The sequence below is a fragment of the Nelumbo nucifera genome, chromosome 2, assembly GCF_055504915.1.
Source record: "Nelumbo nucifera cultivar China Antique chromosome 2, China Antique-T2T, whole genome shotgun sequence".
In the NCBI taxonomy this organism is placed as follows: domain Eukaryota; kingdom Viridiplantae; phylum Streptophyta; class Magnoliopsida; order Proteales; family Nelumbonaceae; genus Nelumbo; species Nelumbo nucifera.
This window is the reverse complement of record NC_142650.1, coordinates 108,475,379-108,492,815: the sequence shown is the minus strand read 5'-3', so window position 1 is coordinate 108,492,815 and position 17,437 is coordinate 108,475,379. Positions and strand designations below refer to the sequence as shown.

Here is a 17,437-nt window from a genome sequence, read left to right as displayed (position 1 = left end):
CTAAAAATTCTTTTTAATTTTTTTAAACACTTTTCCAAGTCTTATCCAATCAAATTAAATAATTAACAATTAATGAATCAAATAATTATGTAAGTTTTGTAATTATTTAATCAAACATTTTCTTTATTTTTAAATATATATTTATTTTTCCAAATAATTATTTTGCCTGTTTTATTCTAAAATTAAACAAATAGTTTTTTGAATGGCTTCAAGGACATCTATTATTTTTATTCTAAAATTAATAATTATTTTCTATGTTTCATTCTAAAATATAAATAATTATATATTTTTATTCAAATAATTATTTTGGATGTTTTATTCTAAAAGTTAAATTAAAATTAAGAAAAGTAAATATGTAACAGAAAAATTGAATGGATTTATGGACATAAAGGATCAAGTAATTATTTTGCATGTTTCATTCTAATTTTCTAAAAACTTAATAATTGCTTATTTTTATTCAAATAATTATTTTTCTTGTTTTATTCTAAACATTAAATTAAAACTAGGAAAAGCAAATATGCAACAAAAAAATTGAATGGATTTATGGACATAAAAGATCAAGCAATTATTTTGCATGTTTCATTCTAATTTTCTAAAAACTGAATAATTATTTATTTTTATTCAAATAATTATTTTTCTTATTTTGTTCTAAAAATTAAATTAAAATTAAGAAAAGTAAATGTGTAACAGAAAAGTTGAATGGATTTATGGACATAAAAGATAAATATTTATTTTTCATGTTTCATTCTAATTTTCTAAAAACTGAACAATCATTTATTTTTATTCAAATAATTAATTTTCTTGTTTTATTCTAAAAATAAATTAAAATTAAGAAAAGTAAATATGTAACAGAAAAATTGAATGGATATATGGACATAAAAGATCAAGTAATTATTTTGCATGTTTCATTCTAATTTTATAAAAACTGAATAATCATTTATTTTTATTAAAATAATTATTTTGCTTATTTTATTCTAAAAATAAATTAAAATTAAGAAAAGTAAATATGTAACAGAAAAATTGAATGGATTTATTGAATATGGACATAGTAGATCATCTATATATTTACTGTAAATAGTTATTATTAGAATTTAGATCATAGCAAAAAATTAGAGAATATATTTATAATCTAAAAATAAAAATTAAAAAGACAAATTAAAATTTTCACATGATATTTGAATATATTGGTGTATGGAATTATGGACCATGTTAGATCTGCCTTAGCTCTACAACATACTCAACCTATAGAGTTAGATCACATAAAATTAAAGAAATTATATATATATATATATATATATATATATATATATATATTCTAAAAACTAAAAAATAAAAAAAAATCAATTATTTAGAAAAAAATTCAATTGATCCATGGACATAGTAGGTCATCCATAGATCTACAACATAATCAATTTTTAGAGGTAGATCACAGGAAAAACCTAAAAATTTCATTTCTTTTCAGTTTTTTTACTATTTTTGAATTTCTACAAATATTCACAAAGATCTACATATAGAAACTAAATAAGTGGGATTTTTTGCTCAAGAATAGCAGATCGATATACATAAAGATGCTTTTAAGCATCCAAACTAAAAGGGAAACCCAAAAACATTGCCTGAAAATGTAAAAAATCTTAAAAAATGTACCTATTTTTGCTCCTTTTTTCACAACCTTGAAAAACTTGTTCAATCTTTCAATTTTGTAAGTGTTTTGATGGATTTTTTCTAGATTTGAGTTTCTAGGAATGTAAAGAAAGTTTCCGGAGGGTTTGGGAAGAAAGAAGACTTTTGAAATGGGTTTAGAAGCCCTTTTTCGAAGGCTATTTTATTTGTATTTCCGCGATAGTGAACTCATCGCATATCGACCGATACGCTACCGATACACGGGCAAAACATAACAAAATTGACCGATACCAGTCCAATACGAACTTGATATGATTTCGATATGGTGAAAGAGATGGTACCTTCGTTTTAGGACCGTCTCTCGTGCCTGAAAGCTAAAAAACTGATACGGATCGATCGATGCGTAACGAAATTTTGAACCTTGATGTTTGAACTTGGGAAAGAATTAATTACAATAGATACAAGTTTTTCTGTATGACAATAAAAGAGTTCCGATCTACTTCACCTTTTGTTCTTGCATTTCCACTTTGTAGTTGAGTGAAACTAGAGTCGAATTTGGATCACCTGTACTTTTGTTTCTACAATTTCTCATGCACTTTCGTTCAATCAATGAGAGGTGTGCCATTATTTATGTGTAAATATTCATATATGTACAAGAATACCAATGTTGCTAGCGAGGACCCATGCGGTGCACGTAATTTGTTAAGTTAAAGATAAACAATAGAAACATATATGTCAACTGGTTGTGTTCGAGATGAGTTTGTCTCAATCCTAACCCTACCTTTCATCACTCCAATCCAAATCCGATCCGACCCAGCTTTAAAAGTACACGATTCTCGAACCCGACCCGACCCTATAGGGTTTAATCCAGTTCCAGCCCAACTTGACCTGTATAGTTTTAAATGTATTTTTTAACACATTTTGAAGACCTAAAATACATTAATTTAAATAAGGAAATTGTTTTAACACATTTCCATTTAAAAAAAAAGAAGAAAATCAAAATCAATATATAAATAATTATAAACTTTAAGCAAATAAATTTAGAACTCAAAAAATTGCAAGAATACTTGGAATATATGCAAGGTATCATGACCCAGTGTGGCGGGTCAGCCAAAACATAAACCTGACTCAGGTCAAAGAATCAAAACCCTAACCCAACCCTAAGCCAAATATACTTGATCCAAACCCGACCATATAAGGTCGGGTCAAGTCAGGTTTACCATTTAACTTGACCCATTGACATTCCTGTATGCAATTGTTTAATATAATAATTTATAATCATCTATATTTTATATACGACTTTTAATAATTATTTTATAAAACAAAAATTACAATAATTAATTTTAGATAGAGTTGTTTATCAAACTTAGGGATGACAAATTTTCCCATTTCTTTGATCCTTGTGGGGATCTGCCCCAAATGGGGCGGGATGGGGATGATTTTCCCCCTGTGAGACAAAGATGGGGAAACTTTCACTCCCGTTGGCAAGGACGATAAGGGAACATGAAGAGCACTCCCTGCCCCGTGGGATCCTCGTTAATGTATATGTATATGTACATTTATATATGTATATATGTACACATACGCCTATATGTTAATATTTTTTAAAAATATGGTTGAATATTTTCTAATAGGATTGTAAATTTTTTTATTTTATTTTTAAATAAAATAAAAAACAAAAACATAATGGTTGACATTATAAAGAATCATGTGGAATGGGGGTCCTCGTGGAGATAAGGATGGGGATAACTTTGTCCACATTAGCGGGGATGGGGACGAGGACGTGGATGGGGATTTTTGCGGGGATGGGGATGGGGAAAGGCTCCTCATCCCCATCTTAACCCGTTGCCATTCTGATTTCTACTATTTCTATTCGGCTTTGGTTCAACAATTTCCCAACCCGGAAGGGTTGGATCTGTTTTGCTTTGGCCATTTGTAAATTGATTAAATTGAACAACCCAACCATAGATAATAATTAATATTGAAAATTTATAGCGAAAATACACAATTATTAAAAATATATTGATAATAAAAAATACAATAATTACGAAACTACAATAAGTACTAAAAATATATTAACTTAGTCAATAAATAGTATAATCTCAAATAATAGTTTAATCTCTAATAAATATTAATTAATAAGTTATAAAAAAAATACAATAAATACAATAAGTATAATAAACTAAATTTAAAATTTTCAATAATAGTAGTTTAATCTCCAATAATTATTGAAAGTTTTCTTTTAAATAACAAAACAAAATAAATTTATACATAATCATTGAAAATGCATTTATCATAGAAAACAATAAATAATTACTGAAATACAATAAATATTAATTTTAGTATATATAATTATATAATAAATACAGATTTAGAGTTTAAAATTATTATTAATAAATATTAATTTTTTCAAAAGTTATTTTCTCGAATTATTAGTTGATATAGGTGAAATTAGTTATTTACAATATTATGTAAAAATATTAAATTATTATTAATTTCAATATTATGTTATAATTACTTTTCTACGTTTCAGAATTTTTAAATTTATTACCTAATTTATTTATTTTATTTAAAATCTAGTTATGTTAAATATTTTGTTATTGAAAAATTTTATTTATTTAAATACTGAAATAATATGTAAAATATTAATTATTTATTGAATTTAATTCTCCATAAAATCATAATTTATACTAGTATTACATAATTTCATTATTAATTTTATAGTATATTATTATTATTAATTTCAATATTATGTTATATTTATTTTTCTACTTTGAGGAATTTTTTAAATTTTTTACATAACTTTTTTATTTTAACTCTTTGAAATCTAGTTATGATAAATATTTAGTTGTTTATGTATTTAAATAATCTATAAAAAATTTAATTTTTTTTGTTATTTGAATTTTATTTATTTCAAGCTATTACGTATTATTAAATATTTGAAAAAATTTAAATTGATAATCAAGAAAAACGTAATTTAAATTGTTAGTACATAATTTGTGATATATTTTGTAAAAATATAAAATTATTTTTTTTGTTTACAATCAATATTTTAAAGTTATTATATAATTCTGTTAGAATATTTAAATAATTCTTAAATGTTTTAATCCAAAATTTCTTTAGATAGATATAGATAAAAAAGTATGGGAGAGGATAAATAGGAAATAGAGATAATTTATGAGAAAATTTCTCTATTAAATTAGAGATAATTTTGAAGATAAATAAAAAAATTTTTGACCTCTTTGTTTTAATATATATATATATATATATATATAGATAGATAGACACATAGGTAGATATATAGATGTGGTAGACTTAACCACCGACTGAATGAATGAAAGTATGGGAGAAAAGTGGAGGAGATCGGGGACATGTGCAATTAAAAGTCAAGTTGCACCAAATTGCATGTACTAAAACACTAGTTTTTATCCATCACTCTGGATTGTCACATGGTGCAACGCATGGGATTCCTTTTGCTTTAGAATAAAATGAAAAAAAAAAAAAAAAGATTTCAAGGCCGAGATAGATCAATTAGTGAAACCAAAGAGAAAGTGAAAAACAAAAGCCAGTCGGTGATTTCGGTGATTTTCGGATTTAGATTGTATTTGAAAATCATTAAGCCAGTGGAATCGTCACATGGAGCTATTGCTGTTATTGAGTCGAATAATATAAGATTCGGTAATTGTACCTGTACCCATTATGCAAATTTACCAATCAAATAGACTTGGTTTTATCATCTTTACCATTTAATTAATGCCAATACTAATTTACTATTAATTCTCAGCTACCTGAGACGGGTCTGGATGTAGTAGGCACTTTAGGTAAGCAAAAAGCAATGAGTATCTAATAGATATAGCTGTGTTACACCTGTTTCAGTTAATACGTCTTTTATTCAAATGTTTTTGTTCGTTGGACAGAATTAGACATGTTAGATAAGCATAATGAGTGAGCACCCAATAGCTTTGTAACACCTGTTCCAGTTAATGTGCCTTAACATCTGCCTGGGACTGGGTCCGTCCACTGGTAATGGAACGAGTTCGGATCTACTCCTAACAATCCTCCCAAGTACTTTTCGTCGACTCTTTATCTGCATTTGCCATTTTTTTCTTTTTTGCAGTGTCATATATTAACCCCAATGGTTGCGAGACCCTCACTTACAACTCTTGCAACCTCTCAACACACCAGTGCTGTACCTAGTTTGTTTTCTCTTTCGGCAAAACATGGCAGAATGTGTGCTTTTCGGCATTGCTCAAAATATATTGGGGAGCTTGGTCTCCGAAGCAATTCGGGTGGCAATTCAAGAGATTAGACTGGCCAAGAATGTCCAAAATGATATTGGAAAGCTCCAAGACAAGGTCACAGCAATCAAAATTGTGCTTCTGGATGCAGAGGAGAAGCAAGCCAAGAACAAGGTTGTGAAACAATGGGTGACAAGGCTCAAGGATGCTGTTTATGATGCAGATGACGTGGTGCACGAGTTTGCAACCCGACTTTTGCTACGGCAGGTGGAAATCCATGCTGGTCGTAGCAGAAGCTTTATATCTATGGGGAAGAAGGTATGTTCAAGCTGCTGTTTTTCTGTTCCAGTCTAGACCTCTAAGATGGCCCATAGGATACAAAATATCACAGAGAGGCTTAATAGGTTTGAGCGCCAAATAGCCCAAAGGATACAAAATTCAAACTGGCAGAAAGGCAAGCTCTCCAAGTGAATGCTAATGGGCCCATATATAGCAGATTTGGACTTGCTTTAATTTCATTCATCATTCTCTTTTTCAGAGAATGACTGTTCAGCCCAGGGTCAGAATTTTTAAATCCAAAATACAGTTTGGGTAGGTGTCAGCTCGGAATTAATGCCAATTCACATGCGTGCACTGATGTATAAGGTGGGGGATTTTGACATTTTGAATGTTTATAGGTCTGTAGTGAAAATCAGAAATCTACATTAATCCTGTCTGACTTCTCCATTTCTTTTGTTTTTGTAGAAATCTATTATGACCACAGTTAAAAGGCCTTTTACTTATGACTAATAGTCGTAACCCAACTGGGGGTACATGACAAGCCATCTTTTGGATATCTAAGGATAAAAAATATTGGCCCCCCTTATTTGGGCCACAACTATAATATGTCCTTATAACCCTATCCTTGAAATATATTATATATAACAAGACGGAAAGGCCCGAACCCATTCCTGGGCCTCAACTTAGGAATTTATTTGGGTTTAAAAGGCTTGACCTCACTAGTGTTATAGTGGCCCTTTTCTTTATAACTTAGTCTGGCCTGCATTAATGGGTTCCATTACGTGTATTTTTGCATGAATCCATTTTTGATATAAGTGTGGTAAAATCGTTGCCTATGCACTATATAATTGTTTTGAGTCTAGTAAACCAAAACCCTATTTGGATGGGCTGATTTAAGTATAATTGTTTAAATTGATTTTAACCTTACAAAATAAGTTTTGAAAATTTGGACATTTGCTATGTAGTGTCTAATGGCACTAATGACACTAGTTTACGTATATTAAACAATAATAAACAATCATAACATTATAATATTTGCCTTAGACTTTGTTTTTCCTAATTTTTAATGTTTACATCAAGTACACTTCAACCAGAAGACATTTTCATCAAAGCTCTTGGAAAAGATCAATTTACTGCATTGATATCTAAGTTGAGCATCGTCAAACTCCTTTCTAGCTCCAACTTGAGGGGGCACATTACAATATGGAATTATCGTCTTCTGTTAGCTGGTTACCAAGAATCGTGGGTTGTTTTTACTTTTAACCATGTGATTCATTTCAATTTTCTTGATACTTCTTTCCAGAAACTTCCTATTGTATCTATTGAAACCACGAGATCAATTAGTTAGTTATCAAGAATCGTGGGTTGTTTTAACCATGTGATTTATTTCAATTTTCTTGATTCTTGATTCCAGAAACTTCCTTTGTATCTATTGAAACCACAAGATGAATGAACTTCTTATGCTCTAATCTCATTTTAGACCAATTATACAGGAAATACTATTTTCAGAGGTTTCTATGTTTTCTCCAAGAAGAGACCTCATGAATAAGACCACTGAAGCCTTTGCTGTCTTTGGATCAATTACACCCAACTTCTAGGATAAAAAACCCCCTTTCTATCAATATTACCTCATACCTACCAAAACGATTATCTTGCATCAAAGAATGGCCCATTTCAGATTTATTAGGAGTGTAACCTAACCACGACCAAGAAACAAAGTCTTCTGTCAAACTCAGAGTCCAATCTAACAGTTGATGTGCATTCTAACCTTGATGAGAAGGACTGATTTCTGGTTCATCAATTGGTTGCCTAATTAGTCTGATTTGAACCACCATTTAATGTGGGATCATCTTGTTTGAATTATGAACATTAAAAATAAGAATTGTGAAATGTGAAAATAAATTTACTTTGTAGAAGGTCAAATAAATAAGATTTTTTTTTCTTTCTAATTTGTTTCTATAACAAATGGGAACAAGGTAAAATTCTACAACAGAAAATGTTTGTAAACATTGAATGCTATCTTGCTTCTAGAAAAACAAGATAGCATTATAAGTTAGCTAATAATATTTTAAATACAAGTTCTGTTTTTTAAGGGTAAATTACAAAAACCCCCTTGTACTATGGGGATAGTGATAAATAGCCCCCTGAAATTTCATTTGTGACAAATATTCCTTGACTGTTTAGTCAAATGATAGAATGCATTAAATTATCAAAATTGCCACCTAAACTTTACTTATTTTCTTTTTCTTTCCCTTTTCTCTTAAACCCTATTTAACCAAAAGTAACCTCCATTTTCTTCAAAGAAAACCAGCTAAAATAACAAGAATAATTTCATTGGCACAGAAAAACGTTTTTTTTTTTTAATCTTGATTCATTTCACTCACACAAATGCCTCTCTTCACCTTAAGATATAAAAATCATCTATTCCTTTCTCCAATACATCAAGAAAAACCAAACAAAGCCATAAGTTTTTTCCTATCAAAAGGAAACCTCTACTATTTCATGTGATTATTGAATCCAGCTAGAAATCTATAACGATCTATTGGAGCAACCAAGAGGGCTTCAATGTTATATTTAGAAACCTAATTGAATCATAAATCATTCAAATAAATAAGAAAAGGGTAGCTTGGGACTTTAAAATTTTAAACAGCTGAATGGAAATCTTTTTCAAAATCAACAGAACTCTAATGAAGGGGGCATTTGTTGCAAAGTGAAAATTCAGGGTGGTATTTGTCACAAATGAAAGTTAAAAGGGTATTTGTCATTGACCCCATAGTACAGGGGGTCATTGTAATTTACCCTTTAATTGTAAAATATTAAAAGATGCTGAGCATGAGTCATTAGCTAGAAGATGCATGAAGAAGAAATTAAATTGCAGAGGGCAGCTTTCTTCACATCCATGACTGATGAGTATTTGATGAGGCAACTTGAAAGAGAGAGGATCCAATTTACACTAGAAGACAAGTTAGCTTATTCAAACTCTGTTTCATACAAGTTAAGTGGACATCACTGGATGAGGAGAATTGGAAAGTAGATTGCCATCGATGATTTCTAACTTGAGACATAAATGCTTGTTGAAGGAGAAGTTCAATGGCCATCTGCTCTCAAGTAGTTATTGACACAATAAAGCCTCGTAGTTTATTAGTAGCTTGATGACATTGAGAACATGTAGTATTATGATCTATAATGCAATAGAATCAATAAGAATTTGTGGTGCTAATGATGGTGGGGGTAGTCTATTGTATGGATGTTGTGAGGGTACTGAGGGTGGAGGTGGTGGCTTATAATAATGTGGAAGTTGGGGAGGTGGTGGGGGTGGCATGTAATTGTAGTAGGATTGAGGAGGAGGTGATGAAGATGGTAGAGGTGGGGACTTGTAGCAATAGAACGGCAGTGGCGGTGGTAGGAAATTGTATGGAGGAGGCTATGGTGTTGAGGATGGAGGTGGCTTGTAATTGTAGTAGAACTATGGAAGAGGTGATGGAGATGGTGGAGGTGGTGACTTGTAGATGTAGAAAGAAGGTGGGTGAGGAAGCAGAGGAAATGGAGAGGGTGGAGGTGGAAGTAGTGGTGGAAATTTGTGATGGTGAAGTAGGTCCTTTAATATGTAGGGACCAAATGGTCGAACCATTGACCCAAAAATCAGAGGCCAAAGCGGTGCCCGCTACAATGGTCTGGATAGTAAGTTGATAGGAAATAACTTATTATACTGTTTTGTTAAGAGAGAGAGAGAGAGTGGTTATGGTAGAAAGGTTTGGCCTGTTGGTTGCTCGTCAGGGATTTAACCCATCGTTCCATTATTTAAGCTTTAAGATAGAAAAGGAGAATAAGCGTTCTTGTAGGTTTGTCCTTGTCTCCATGACATTAATGCTTCAACTTGCAGTCGATCTGCTTGGAGTTGACCATCCAATCCATCAATAGGTAAGTACTTGGGTATGGGCCAGCAATAGGACTGTGGGCCAAAAAAGTCAGTACTCTGGTTTTGCAATTTGCCATGTCGTTTGGGCTGTCAATGGGTCGGGTGCGGACCCATTTCCGAGCTAAACATTATAGGGTTTGAAAGTAAGACTCGGTTTGGAAGGAGTATAAATATAAATACGTAGTTTCTACCAAAAAAATATAAATATGTAAAATATAAAATCTTGTAATTTATATTATTTTGTATATATTTGTATATATATTCTTTCTAACTGACCCTATAGCTGAATTCGAAAAGAGTAAAAATGCAAATATGTGCCATGCAAATATATACAAAATAATGCAAAAAAGTAAGATTTTATACACTACATATTTTCCGACTGGAAAGAGTCAATTATGTTCGATGAAATTGTTATAGATGGTTAACCATAAGGGATAGGTGTCTATTTCATATATTTAATTTGGATGTAATCAGGTTAGAACAGATAAAGCCAGTCCAAACCCTATTTTAATCAGAACTCAATTAATGCTGGCTTGAAACTAATGTAATTAATGAGGTCGGATTGGTTCTGATCTGTTGGGTTGATTAAACCAATTGGTAATACAGTCAAATGGTGGGGACCCACCATTGTGTTACCTGAAGATCAACTGGGCTGGCTAGAAAGCACTTGGGATATATGGATCATAGGTTGTGAATAAAAATCTTAAAAAATGATTTTACAAGCTGCGTCTCCACACAGATGCCAATGGTCGGGTTAAACGGTAAATCCGGTTTGTATAGAGTGAGGTAAGGTTTTGATTTTTTTGATTCGAATTGGATTCGGGTTTTGACTGATCTACTCATTCTATATATAATGGACTTAAATCCTCATTCTATATCCAATGGTCGGGTTTTGACTGATCTACTCACCCAACAGATGATAGACTTAAATCCTCATTCTATATATAATGGACATCAAATCTGAATGATCTCACAGAAAACATGGAACTCTCACTGAATAAACACAAAATAGCAAGAAAAAGGAGAGCTTGGACTCAATCCCTCTTACTAAACCCTTCCTTATCCTTGATTTCATCGAGCCTTCACATTCTGTTTTGTAGAACTGCAATACCTTCTTTGCTACACAGAAAGAAGCCATTATTCTAATGCTCTCAACTGCATCATTAGCAACTTAACTTGCTTCTTCATACATCTACAGATATTTGAATTTGCATCTAAATAATGAAAACGATTTGAGAGGTTGAAGAATAGATAACTAGAACACCATTTTATTTGTGTTTTAAATCTGTTGACCTTAAAATTGGCCATAAGGTCGAATATAAGAAGTTGTTGGTATATGGTATCACCTCAGTTGCTAAGAAAGACTTACAACCAAAAGAGACGTTAGAGGCCTTGAGTGATATCCCAAGGGCGTGGACGCTGACGATCAAGTCAGTAATGCCAAGGAAAGACAAGCTGAGCCAGAGATCTTAGTGAGGTAAGGTGAAAGCTCGTGTGGGAAGATGAAGAGTCATGTGGAAAGCTGGAGAGATCATGTGGAAAATTGGAGAGATCATAAGGAGAGTTGGAGAGCTCCATGTGATGAGCTAGAGAGTTCCATGTGATGAGCTGGAGAACTCATAAGGAGAGCTGGAGAGCTCCATGTAGGGGTGTTAATTCGATTGGATTTGGTCCAATCTGATCTAATCCAACGTGAGTCCATTACAAATGGACCAGGTTCAATCCAATTCAATGAATATTTTGGACCATTTTGGACTATCTAAGACAATGTCTAGACTATTCAATCTATTCAAATTCATTTTAATTTAGATTGGTTTCAACCCAAACCTGGTCCATTGACACCTATATTCTTATCTTATACCAATGGACTAGATATTGGCTTAATCCAACTCAATATGGACTAAGTCCAATCCAATCTAATAAATATCTTGGACCAGATTGGTCCAATCCAATATGTGTCATTGGTCTATCCATTCCTTCCAAATTGATTTTGGACTGGATTGGGTTCAATCCCAAATTAGTCCATTAACACCCTTAGCTCCATATGCCAAGGTGTCTGGTGGGTGTTGTGCATGGTAGTGTAATGCAACATTAAGTTGTGTCCTAATGAATGGGGGTCTCACCTATTTATAGGAGAGGTGTTTCATCCAAGAACCAATATGTCCCAACTCGTTAACGAACTTCTTCATCCACCGGCTGTTAGACAGTTTTGTATGCCCTTAGCTTCAATCAGAATGATGCACTTTATGAGTTTATTGAAAATGAATAAAAGTGCATATTTGATTCATATTCCCTTGGTATGTTTCTATGTAATACCCTTAAACTGGACACTTAATGAGACTCGTGTTAGTTTAGAATGTTCACAGCCGGTGGGTCGGTCTGGGGAGACCTATCCTGATAAGGCTGACACTGTGGTGCCACCAAGTCGGTTGGGGTGGCCTGTCTCAGCTGCCAGGGTGAGACCCTAGGCACATACAGTGTAGGATAAATTGAATCTTTGAACTGGACCAGATTTCCAGTATTGCCCTAGACCTTAGAGATTAATGGGAAAAACTGGAATGTTACACTCGACCCCTAAACTCGATTATAATACTGCACTGGGTGTCGGATTGGGCTATCTTTGATGTACCAATCAGTGAGATCCTTAGTGGGGGTCAAAACCTGGGTATGTTGGGACAGTCTGAGAATTAATCTGAGTGGGTGATCATAGTGACAGGATCAACCCCTTTGTCGGACAAAGGTAATGATCGGGGATGCACTCTCACTGATGGAAACCAAGACTGTCGGCAGCCGATTTCAATCGTTGAGATTTGTTTTGCAAAGTATATTTTATATGAGATATAAAAGTATATATATTATGGTTTCTAAAAGGTTTGCAAAAGGTTTTAATTCCCGGGATCCATATAAGTAGAGAGTGCAACACTGTTCCTTGCAGCCGAGGGAGAAGTCCTCTCTTGTCGGGCAATGTATGATCATTATGGGCTGAGAGGTTAAGTGTAAGACCATTGAGGATAATACCTGATGGGCTAATCTTGCATCTGCCCATAGTCCCTACGTGTTACAAGGTGGCTTGGCCCAGGGACCACTTAGGGTAAGTGTTGGGCCCATAGAGCCCATTTGATAGGTTTCAGGGGGTGCACTGTCCATAACAGTGTATTCGGTCAGGCCTTGTAACAAAGGTTGGGCCGAACCCATGTGGCTGATGTGTAGATCAATGATTGGGTCCCACGCCATACAAGGAAGCCTAATTGGGCAGCAGTTAGGAAGGTTAAGTGAGCACACTCAACTGACCCTTAAAGAACACTCAGACATCAGGATTAACACCATAAAAGCATATGCGAGTAGCTTGCAACTGACCCCCATGCTGCAATGAACTTGCGACACAATGTCACCTATGCAATGAACTCGATACACAAAGCAAAACCGGGATAAACCTGCAGTCCACTAAGCCCAATTAGTGCTTGGACCTAAAGAAACCCCCACTAAGCCCAGTTAGTGTTTTTATCTTCCCTTTTGCCATGGCTACAACCTGATAGATGGCTTTCCCTCGAAGATCAAAGATTGGAAGAATAGGTACTTCTTCCTTTCTCATTGAACCAGATGGAACATGGATACCATATGGCGAAGGGATTGCTGGAAGTTTAGTGTAGAGTTCAATGAGGATCTACGACTTGAAGTGCAATGCTTTGTGCATTGGCATTTTCAAGTAGATAATTTCTTAGCTAAGTATATACTTCTTCAGGTCAACCTGAGCCACGTAGGTAAGTCGGCTAACATGTCTTTTGCATTTTTCTTCGAAATTTAATTTTAGCTCAACTTAGTGATTTAGTCCTAAGGGCCTAATGTCATTCTGATTGGGTTGGTTGTCTATTTACACAATGCTCTACTACTGGCTATTTCACCACTCTTGGTCACTCTCCACTTTCATGGAATTCAAGGGATTATTCTTTCCACAAATAGTGATTTAATCCTAAGGGCCTATTGTTTTTCTGATTGGGTTGTTTGTCTATTTATGCAATGCTCTACTACTAGCTATTTCACCACTCTTGGCCACTCGCCACTTTCATGGAAGTCAAGGAAGGAGTTCACTGTATCCGATCCTCAGAAAAGCAAAATATCATTCTATGGCAGCAGCTACCAGTGAACTACTATGGCTTCATCTGTTCTTTAGTGACTTGGGCCTCCATCACCCTCAACCCATAGAACTCTATAGTGACAACAAAGCTTCTTTACATATATCTGCCAGCCCGGTTTTCCATGAATGCATTAAGCACGTCAAGATCGATTGCCAATTCATTAGACATCATCTTCAATCTAGAATTATTACTGCTACTCATTTACCGATTACACTTCAGCCAGAAGACATTTTCATCAAAGTTCTTGGAAAGATCAGTTTATTGCATTGATATCCAAGTTGAGCATTTCAAACCCCATATTAGCTCCAACTTGAGGGGGCACATTACAATATGGAATTAGCGTCCTCTGTTAGTTATCAAGAACCGTGAGTTGTTTTAACTTTTAACCATGTGATTCATTTCAATTTTCTTGATTCTTCTTTCCAGAAACATCCTATTGTATCTATTGAAACCACGAGATCAGTTAGTTAGTTATCAAGAATCGTGGGTTGTTTTAACCATGTGATTCATTTCAATTTTCTTGATTCTTGATTCCAGAAACTTCCTTTGTATCTATTGAAACCATGAGATGATTGAATTTCTCATGCTCTCATCTCATTTTAGACCAATTGAGGTTTCTGTGTTTCCTCCAAGAAGAGACCTCATGAATAAGACCACTGAAGCCTTTGCTCTCTTTGGATCAATTACACCCAACTTCTAGGATAGAAAACCCCCTTTCTATCAATATTTCCTCATACCTACCAAAACGATGATCTTGCATCAAAGAATGGCCCATTTCAAATTTATTAGAGTGAAACCTAACCACGACCAAGAAACAAAGTCTTCTGTCAAACTCAGTCCAATCTAACAGTTGATGTGCATTCTGACCTTGATCAGGACTGATTTCTGGTTCATCAGTTGGTTGCTTAATTAGGCTGATTTGAACCACCATTTAATGTGGGATCATCTTGTTTGAACTATGAACATTAAAAATAAGAATTGTGAAATGTGAAAATAAATTTACTTTGTAGAAGGTCAAATAAATAAGATTTTTTTTCTTTCTAAATTGTTTCTATAACAAATGGGAACAAGGTAAAATTCTACAACAGAAAATGTTTGTAAACATTGAATGCTATCTTGCTTCTAGAAAAACAATATAGCATTATAAGTTACTGAGTAGAGGCTAATAATATTTTAAATTTAAGTTATGTTTTTTAAGGGTAAATTACAAAAACCCCCTTATACTATGGCGATAGTGATAAATAGCCCCCTGAAATTTCATTTGTGACAAATATTCCCTTGACTGTTTAGTTAAATGACAGAATGCATTAAATTATCAAAATTGCTACCTAAACTTTACTTATTTTCTTTTTCTTTCCCTTTTCTCTTAAACCCTATTTAACCAAAAGTAACCTCCATTTTCTTCAAAGAGAACCAGCTAAAATAACAAGAATAATTTCATTGGCCTAGAAAAATGTTTTTTTTAATCTTGATTCATTTCACTCACACAAATGCCTCGCTTCACCTTAAGATATAAAAATTATCTATTCCTTTCTCCAATACATCAAGAAAAACCAAACAAAGCCATAAGTTTTTTTCTATCAAAAGGAAACCTCTACCATTTCATGTGATTATTCAATCTAGCTAGAAACCTATAAGGATCTATTGGAGCAACCAAGAGGGCTTCAATGTTATATTTAGAAACCTAATTGAAGCATAAATCATTCAAATAAATAAGAAAAGGGTAGCTTGGGGATTTAAAAATTTTAAACAGCTGAATGAAAATCTTTTTCAACATTGACAGAACTCTAATGGAGGGGAGGGGGTATTTGTTGAAAATTGAAAGTTCAGTGTGGTCTTCGTTGCAAATGAAAAGGGTATTTGCCATTGACCCCATAGTACAGGGGAGTCATTGTAATTTACCCTTTAATTGTAAAATATTGAAAGATGCTGAACATGTGTCATTAGCTAGCGGATGCATTAAGAAGAAATTAAATTGCAGTGGGCAGCTTTCTTCGCATCCAAGACTGATCAGTATTTGATGAGGCAACTTGAAAGAGAGAGGATCCAATTTACACTAGAAGACAAGTTAGCTTATTCAAACTCTGATTCATACAAGTTGAGTGAACTGATGGTGGAGTGGCCATAGGCCCTCGTTTAGTCCTCAACATGTTGGAATATCCAATGGCCATGTGACAAGCCACATGTTGATGGTTGGTAGTTGATGGTCATTTCCATGCAACACTCTCACACACAATCATTCATTTTAAATAATTGCTATTTATTTATTTTCTATGAAAACAAATTTATTTGATTGTTTATTTGAAAACATTTTTATGCATGGAGATACCAATGTTGTTGGATAATTTGGATCCATATTCCAGCTCTTATTGGGTCAATGGATATCCATTTGACCTAGTGTAGACTGGGTGACCAAGTGGTTAGATCCTTGGTCCAGTTGAGACACTTGTCTCAAATCTGGTGGAGCATAAATTCTAATGCTTATCTCAATTGGTTATTCTGTTAACTGTTGTTCCTAATGTCAAGGAACTTAACGTTGGAGGAGCAACTATTTAAGGGATCTCTCCCAAGTGCTTCAACACAATGAGAAAATCCCTTTACTGAGAAAGGAAAATTATCCTCTCAGCCTTAGCTCTAATCAGATTAAGCTACTCTCTGTCACATATTGTTTGATAGGTTCGTGTCTCGGGTCCGATACTGTGAAGCTGCTCTCATTCTCTTTGCATGTAGGTAAAACCGCCAAAGACTTCAGTCGTTCGATTCTACACGCACTTGGATCAACACTGGTATTAGAGCGAGGTTGAACTGGTATAGTGTTCAAAGCATAGGCGCGCCTCACCAAATCGTATCTCGTCTTTTAAGATCCGAAGAAGAGGAGAGAGAAAACAAAACCCACTTCGAGGGTTTCCTCTCTACTTCTCAGCCCCTCTGCTCGTTGCTCCCATCTGTGCACTCTCCCATCAGCTTGTTTCCTCCCGTCTGCGCAATCTTCACGGCAAGGACAGAACGACAACGAGGGTTTCGTCTTCAAAAACCCTATTTGAAAATATCACTAGGTGACTGTGAATCCCCTGTTTGACTGCCCATCTCCAGCGGCTACGGCAAGTCCGAGACAACAAAACCCTCGGCTTCGATCCTGCGCTACTACAACCTCCAAAGCACCTATTCGCTCCAGTGACATTTTTTTTGGCGGCAGACTCTTATTCCAAATTCTCTCAAGCGAACCTGCTGCTCGAAGAACTACT

General features: G+C 33.9%; 1 protein-coding gene across 1 annotated transcript; it reads left to right on the top strand.

Moving 5' to 3' along the window:
* The first annotated feature begins 5,767 nt into the window (after nucleotides 1-5,767).
* On the top strand, nucleotides 5,768-7,581 carry LOC148802757 (putative disease resistance RPP13-like protein 1). The gene is made up of 2 exons (XM_088897182.1): nucleotides 5,768-6,176; nucleotides 7,232-7,581. The coding sequence occupies exons 1-2, from the start codon at nucleotides 5,841-5,843 to the stop codon at nucleotides 7,277-7,279; spliced, it is 384 nt and encodes a 127-aa protein (XP_088753308.1). The 5' UTR covers nucleotides 5,768-5,840; the 3' UTR covers nucleotides 7,280-7,581.
* The last annotated feature ends 9,856 nt before the right edge of the window (nucleotides 7,582-17,437 follow it).